Source organism: Merops nubicus, unplaced genomic scaffold, assembly GCF_000691845.1.
Source record: "Merops nubicus isolate BGI_N331 unplaced genomic scaffold, ASM69184v1 scaffold7263, whole genome shotgun sequence".
Taxonomy (NCBI): Eukaryota; Metazoa; Chordata; class Aves; order Coraciiformes; family Meropidae; genus Merops; species Merops nubicus.
In genome coordinates this window covers 36387-44847 of record NW_008596870.1, presented here as the reverse complement: position 1 = coordinate 44847, position 8461 = coordinate 36387, and the positions used below count along the sequence as shown (strand labels likewise).

The window sequence follows — 8461 nt, the reverse complement described above, 5'->3', positions numbered from 1 at the left end:
TTCTTTGACGGTGACAGAATGACTCCTGTGTTTTCTGTTGGGGAATCATGATAATGAACCTGTAGTTACAGGTTTCTTCATGGTATTCTTGCTGGGGGGAGAGGGATTTTGCAGTTGTAAGACAGCAAAAGTTTTGCTGGTGGGGCTCATTTCATATAATCATAGAATGGTTTGGATTGGAAGTGACCTTAAAGATCATCTGGTTCCAAACCCCCCTGTGGTGAGCAGCAGGGACATCTTTAACTAGGTCAGGCTGCTCAGAGCCACATCCAGCCTGACCTCGAACACCTTCAGTGAGGGAGCAACCACAACTTCCCTGGACAGCCTGTTCTAGCTCCCTGGGAAACCTGCTCCAGCTCCCTGGGAAACCTGTTCCAGCTCCTGTTTCATCTCCCTTGCTTTCATGCTACTTCTGTGTTTTGTACCAGCAAGTATAAAGTCTCACTTTAATTACAAACACTTCATCATTACTTCTGAGACCGTGTTCAGATTTGTGCTATTTATTTCATGTAGCTTGTGTGTAGCAATTAGCTTTTTAGTGCTTGGGTATTTAGGAACTGGAAAGATATGGGATATTCTTAGAAAGTAAAAATAAAGATATGTTCTTATAATTTACCCCTGCCACATGCACACTTCCATAATTTTTTACTGTTAATATTGAGAAATTTGTTTCAACCAAGTAAGGATAACATTGTCTAAATATATACTGTAGGGAAGATGCATTCTGTGTCACAACATGAAGGCCTATCTGCATCCTGGCAACATTTTGGAATAAAGCTTCTAAGCAGAGGACAGGTGAAGCTGTGGCAGGCTGTCCGGTTGAGGGATTAGGACTGCAGGTTTTGTTGTGGAGAACTTGTGTGCCTTGCTGTCTGGGGAAAGTGTATAATCTCTTCTGCACTGGGAAGTGAGGCTAAGTTATATCGACACCAAGTGCGTCCATTCTGTGCATTTCAAATGGCAGTTTTGCATTGGTCATTCAGAGTTTTACACGATATGATGGAAAAATTACAGAGTTTTAGGGAATTCATTTTTCATGAAGAAAAGTTTTAGTAGACAGATCTTAATATAAGCAGTACTAATAAGATGAGAGGCATAACTTGCCCCTTGGGAAGCTCCTTCCAGTCAGTGCCGTGGGTGCAGAAAATTATAAGCCTGGGATTCACAGTCTGAGATGATTCTCCCACTGTCTGCAGAACCAGTATAGATTCTTGATTAGTTTAACACATGGATTTAGAAGGCTGTAGAGGGTTAGGATTTCTGAGCTGTGGAGGACTTTGCACTGCAAGTTTACTGTGGAGACTTTTGTATTTGAAAGATGTGTTCTTACCTGAATTTGTTGCCAGAAGTGCTATAGGTGGAAGGGAAACATATTCTCTTTTCCTACCTTGATTAGGTATGATTTAGAAGTGATGTTTAGACTAGAAGGGTGACTCCTGCTAGTAACATGATATTACATAACAAATGGCTCTTACCTACCTTTCAGTTGGAACAGGCATCCAGTTTGACTTCAACATAATAATAAAGGGATTTTGTTGTCAGACTTTGCCTGGCCTGAATAAGGAAGTAGCCTATCAAGAAGGAAATCTTTAATGTTTTTGTACCGCAAAGATTGTCCTGTCTTTTTTTTCAGGGGATAAAAGAAAAAAAAGCATGAACTGTAAAAAATTATTTGTCACTTCACTGGCATCTGATTTAGGTAAAGGTTTAAAGAAAGAGAATAAAATAGTCTTTCACTGGGGAAAGAAGAAAAGATTTATGTACTCACAGAGCAATGAATTCCATCCATACGATGGAGGTATTTTTATCTTGTTAGGATTAGACAATTTAACTTTAGACATAATTGGAATTTAAAATATAATTAAGCTTATAACAGTATTTTATCTTCTTTCTTTACAGGTTTGCTGGTCCTCTGATACATTTCAGAATGCCACTGGTAAAAAGGAACATAGACCCCAGGCATCTGTGCCACACAGCTCTGCCCCGAGGTATCAAGAATGAGTTGGAATGTGTCACAAATATCTCCTTGGCAAATATAATCAGACAGCTGAGTAGCCTAAGTAAGTACATTGTCCTAATGAGCTAATATATTTTATTATATAAATATACATTACATTTCTTTAATATACATATTATAGAAATACAACCACACTTTTTGTGGTTGAAGGAGGGAAACCTTGCAAATTCTCAGTAGAAAATTGTGACTAAGCCTTGAATGTACTCCCTTTTGTGGCTAGTGACTAGCATGGACTTCTGTGAAGGAAAGCTGGGGATTTTTCCAGCAGCATGTCTTAAAAATGTTCAGCCATGTATTTGTCTTACCTGTGGAACATGACAGAAAAAAATACTTGTTATTTAATGAAGTCAGTTATTGCTAACTTTAGTAATTCTTGAGTAGGGAATATGACATAATGAGGAATATATCACTGGTTAATTAATGCTCTCAACCTAAATCCTTGATCATGTTGTGGTCATTCAGGAGAAAAAAAGTAGCTGCCTTTTAAAATAATAAACACAGATATGTAATTATTACATAGTATTTCAAACGCCTAAAGATTTTTCTTCCTTCTCCCTTCTACTAACAATTTTTCCTTTGGTGCTTTTGGGAGGAGTGAATACTTCTCAAGCTCTAGAACTCTGAAGAAGTTTTTCTGAAAAGGCTGATTTCTGGGTTGTTTTTTCTTTAAATTACAGCAACTTTGAAAAATTGTCAGATGAACCAGCATGATAGCATTTTGAATTTCCAGTACTACAGGTGCTTTTTAAACACTAGGATGTTATTCAGACTACCAATACATTAAATATTAAAATGTGCATGTATATACATCTACAATGTGAAAAGCCTTTCAGTTCTGTTAATATCTTAGGGTCATAGGTGATGTAGCCTAATTTGTTAATTAGATTGATTTAGCCATTGGTTTGATGGTTTGCTGTATGGTGACTCTGTTTTGGCAGCCTTTCAAAGCTGTTGGGGTGCTATTCAGTTGAAGACTCTAATTGAGAGCACTGAATTATGCAGTTGAGACAGGAATGCTTACAGCACATAACTATGAACATTATTAGTATAGCTGCTGCAACAGCAAGGAAAATAACTATTCAAACTCTTTACAGTGAACCAGACAGTGAACCAGGAACATATCAGATTAGGATGCATTATAGGATCATTGTCTGTGGTCTTGCTTCATTGTGCCAAAAGCCCTTGGATTATATACTCCATCTACGGGAATTTCCTTTCATAGGTGGCGTACCAAATTTACGTTTGATATTTTCATTTGGAAGTTTCGTTTGACCTTATAAACAAAAAATCCTACAGCAAACCACCTGGATTTTCAGTTTTAAAGAACACCAACTTCTAACTCAACATTGTGGTCCCAGTACTTATTTTCTTGGTATAAAGATCTTGTGCCTGACTTTGTGTGTACAACTGGTGGTGGTAAAAAACGCATCTCTGGAAACATCCAAGGTTAGTTGGATGGGGCTCACTGCAAGGGGGTTGGACTAGATGACCTTTAAAGGCACCTTCCAACCCAAAATATTCTATGATTCTGTAACTGCTCAGGAGGAGGTCAGGATGAAGCAATAGTAGAATAGAAAGAGTTCAATTAAGGGAGAAAACATGTACTGAAGAATGTCCATTGTATGCCCCCACATTTGTTAGGTGGCTTGCCTAATATATAGCACAGCTAGAGAGGTGCTTTCAAAGGAGTGTAACCGTAATCATGTGAACTCCTTCTCTGTAAAAGGAATGTGGTTCTAAGTGTGCATACATAGGGATGAGGCCTAAATTAGCTTGTTTCACTTGAGAGGATTTTCTGTCATGAACTTATGACTCATCAGTGCTCAAAAAGGCACACAATGTTGGGAATGACAAGGAAGGTAAAAGAGGAGGGAAAATGCACTAGTTTGCTCTCCAACAGCAAGCCCAAAATAGGTAATTCAGATTTTTGTACAAGTTAAACACTGATGAGCAGGACCCGTTACTTCAGTCTTTTGTTTTTCCCTCCAAATAGCATCATGGTATTTGTAGGTTTTCTGTGGGCAGTATTTGTGCCAACTGAAGTAACTTTTTGGTTTGTATTGTGTATGTTTTCAACAAAACCCCCTTTTATTTTCCTACAAATAAATATTTTGCAAAATAAACCTTATTTCTCAGCAACATTAAGGATTGCTCTATAAAAATAGAGGTCATGCTACAACATTGAGTACTCACAGAAGTATTTTGTTCAGAATTCTTTTAGCTTTCCTGCCTGCTTGTGCTAGTAGCAGTACAAATTCAAAAGATTTGGGAGTTCTGGCATAGGCATTTTGTGCTCAGACCCAAATAATGAATCTTCACTTGGTGTGTCACTGTTACCAGTGTACAGTGAGGGCAGCTGACAGGCAGATAAATTTTAGTAGTTGCCTGTGAGTCATAGCCAGCAGGCATGGTTTTGCAGCCGTCCCCTGGCAACCAGCTTCTCCGCAGTCTTTCCCTTTTTGTTTTCTGTGCATGATGTGTAGGTTTGAGAATCAGCCTTTAGGTTGTAGACCAAAGGAGGCTTCACTCTGAAAGCGGAAACTGAGTGTTCTGGTAGGGTTCCATTTGCTTTAAACCAAGCTGCTTTTGCTTTTGGTGGTAAAGTTATGCAATTTTATGAAAATCACAATTAGCACGTAGTCATTTCTGCTTCAGTTACCTGCCCTCAAATAGAGGATTGGTCTCCTGCCATTATGACTCATGAGCAGCCATTCTTAACCTTGCTTCTGATACAATATGGATGAAGAGCACAGTGGTAGAATTAGAGCCTCTGGTACTTTAAACAGTACCAAAATTATTATTTAGAAAAATTGTGTAGAGTTTTATCATGTATGTCATTAGATTAGATTAGCTAATAACTTGACTGGGTTAGTCAAGCAGCTGGATCTAAGTGGAACTGCTCTGAGCAGTGCTGGACTAGGTGACTCCTAGAGGACCTTTCAACCTGAACTGGACTGTGCTTCTGTGATCTTTGGGGTGGATTGAGAACTGGCTGAATGACAGAGGTCGGAAGGTTGTGGTCAGTCACACAGAGTCCAGCTGGAGGCCTGTAGCTGGCAGTGTTCCCCAGGGGCCAGTACTGGGTCCAGTCTTGTTCAGTGTATTCATCAGTGACCTGGGTGAAGGGACAGAGTGTACCCTCAGCAGGCTTGCTGAACATAAGGAAGAACTTTACTTTGAGGCTGACAGAACTCTGGAACAGGCTACCCAGAGAGGTTGTGGAGTCTCCTTCCCTGGAGACAGTCAAAGCAAACCTGGACGTGGTCTTGTGAAACCTGCTTTTCGTGTACCTACTTTAGCAGGGTGGCTGGACTAGACAATCCCCAGAGGTCCCTTCCAACCCCTACCATTCTGTGATTCTGTGACCTTGGATACTATGTGGAAGTAGAACACACATGCAGAAACAATACCTATTAAAAAATAGGAATACTTTCTTCCTGTGTTTTAATATGAAATGAAAAGAGCTTTTCCTCACTATGTCAGCAATACCTGCTGTGTATCTCCATGCAAGTTCTCAGTCCTTTTATGGTTTATTTGATGTGTTGCTTTTAATTGTTAGCTTGAGAAATTTTTTTGACCTTTGAAAGAAGTAGTGATGAAAGGACAAAATACTTACTTCTGCTTTGAGTGATAGTCCTTGCCTTTCTCCCTGGAGCATGAAAACGCATCAGCCTGTCTTGATACAACATACAAAATTGCAAGTGAGTAATTTATTTTTTTTTCCTTGCATCTATTCCCAGTCTTAACTTCATGAAAGGATCTGTCTTCTGACAGTTTTTCTTAGCACTGTGGCAACAGAAACTCTCTGGACAACAGCAACAGCTGTTTTAGTTTTCTTGCCATTCTTCCCTGTATTTCTTGCTTTCTGACTGTATCTGCTTTGGAAAAGTGCCTACGTATTTTTTTTCAGCAGTATTGCAGATACAATTGGTACTCCAGTACTGCCTGAGCTGGCGTATGTTGGGGTTTGTCAGGCCATAACATTCTAGCATATGTGAAACACAACTGATAGCACCAGGCAGCTGTGCCATTGTTAGAAGATGGATAAATAGTTCTATTGTGTGCACATAACCTCCTCATTTTGTTCACAGCTATTGACCAATCTTGTTTTTCCTTTTTTTCATCTGTTCCCTGCACACAGATCCATAGTACCACATAAGAAGCCTAACTGACAGGGTTTGTTCTTGGCCCTGGTGTCTGACTCCTCCATCTGGGAAGGAGAACATTTCTCCTTTTGACTGTGTTCCTTTAATGAATATTTATATTGTAGGCATTCATACCAGAACTTATATTTAATCATAGCAAGATGTCATTTCCCTTTTCTTCATTCTACATCTGTATAAAGAGAAAGAATGCTGCATAACTGTTCGCTAAGCTGGAGTGCCTTTTATATTAGTGAAAACAGTTTTCAGTTAACATTGAACCTGCAGTAGCCTTTCCCCTCTTCCTGTCTCTTCTTTGTACTGTTCCCTGTTTTTACCAAGTTGTTCTAGTTAGTTATGTCTTTTTCTCACCTGTTATTTGTTAGTTTCCAGGAGTGAAACCCTGACTTTTGAGCATATTATTTCTTCTGGTTTTTTTGCCCTCTTAAGACAGTTGTAACTTTTTTTTTTCCCTCACCATGCCATCCCCTAGAGGGTTTTAAACATTGCTTATCTTGTGAGAGAAATTTTCTCACCTCGGGAAAACCTTCATTTTGCCATGGCTTAAGGCGTTAACACTCAATAAGTGGGAAATGTGTCTCCAGAAATACTTAGCAGCAAGGTGTCTGGGCAGTACCTAATCTTTAGAACCAGTCCTTTTCAGCTCAAAGACAAGCCTCTCTCTCTTCATCCTGTCTGGACAACATCTGAAGCACATCATGAGGCCTCCATGTTACGTGTTTGGAGTTTGGTCTCTGTAGATCTGCAGATAGAGCTTTAGTCAGTATTCCAGAACCAGCAGAATCCCTGTGTCATGTCCTGCCCTGGGAATCCTCCTTTTCACTGTGTTCACAAGCATATTCAGTATTGTCTTGTGAATTTTCTTCATTAGTCACCCCTTTTATTTCATTACTAGTATAATTGCCAGGGAACACTAGAGAAAGTGTTATTATGTACAAGGAGTAAGGGAACTGATGGACTTTAAAGGCTTACTCAGCTTTTCAGAGACCACCAACCTCTCAAAGACTACTAATTTATTGGTGTTATCTCCCCAACAGTGGCAGTATTGGCAGTGCAATGCTATTTCATGTCCACATCTAATGATAATGAAGGGAATGAGGAAATGGTCAGTAATTTCTTATGGAAAACAACTGTGTGTTAGCAGAAAAAAATCCTACCTGTTGTTAATTCCTTGCCTATGTAGAACAGTGAATTCAGGTGTTATTTAAAAAAAAAAAAAAAAAAAAAAAAAAAAAAAAAAAGAGCAAGACTTCCCTGTGAAATGGTCTTTAGGACTGGTGTCTTCAACATCAGGTTCAGTGCTCAGCAGTTTTTTTCACAGATTTCTGAATACCTAATGGACAATCTCAGCCAATTTACTTGATAATGTCCTAGGTGGGAGATAAGAAATGGTATCTCAGACCTCCATGACTATAGATTTTTCAAGACTGACTTTTTCTTCTTGGATGTCTGTAAGAAGCATCAGACCTGCTCCAGAGGTGGCCCTTAACAGCATTTATTTCTTACTTTTGATACCATGGTCAGGTTGTCTAATAAATGCATGGCTTAGTTTTGGTAGCTAAAGGAACCACATTGTCTCTTCAGTACTGTGAATCCAGTCCTTGTGGAGTGCCCTTACATCTTCATAATTACAGACTCCTAATTAACACCACTGAACTATATTTAGTACATCATTTTTCAGAGCTTGCTGAGCCATAGCCACTAAAGTTCTCAAGGATCTACCAAGGTTCTTATCTCCAAGCCTAGGAGACAGTTCAGTCCCCTAGTTTTTAGTCCTTCTCCTAGCCACTGAGCTGTGAGATTGAAGTGATCCTGATGAGAAACAAGCCTAGGGTTTCAAGTGAAACTCAGATGCACCACAATTTTTGTTAAAACATTTGATTAAATAAAATTAAAGTAGTGAGGATGTGAAATTGAATCAACAGGCAATGGATATATTAAATTGTGTCAGAATTTAACAGAGGAGGAAAAGTGTATTAATAGATGTAGTGTAACTTTCTTGGTTTGCTTTACTGGGACCGTGGTTATATATTGTTAGTGGCTTATGTGGTTAATTATGATGAAGAGAAAGAATAAATTATGTATCTATAAAGAAATGATATGTCTCTATAGAATATATCTATATCTCTCTAAAATATATTTATATTCTATATAAAATATATCTATGAAGAAAAAATATTCTAATATGTCCACTATATTATATAGGAAGGAACTATTCAGTAGTGAATAATGTAATTTTGCATAGTGTAGGTATATTGGGAAGAGATTGTGCAGTAGAACT

The 8461-nt window shown here is 38.7% G+C and overlaps 1 protein-coding gene across 1 annotated transcript in view; it reads left to right on the top strand.

Annotated features, from left to right (window-relative positions):
* Nucleotides 1–1927: 1927 nt before the first annotated feature.
* Nucleotides 1928–8461, top strand: part of WASF1 (WAS protein family, member 1) — a 31873-nt gene continuing 25339 nt past the window's right edge. The window contains exon 1 of the mRNA XM_008936513.1: nucleotides 1928–2060. Coding sequence (XP_008934761.1) covers nucleotides 1928–2060 — 133 coding nt within the window. The remainder of the gene's footprint in view (nucleotides 2061–8461) is intronic.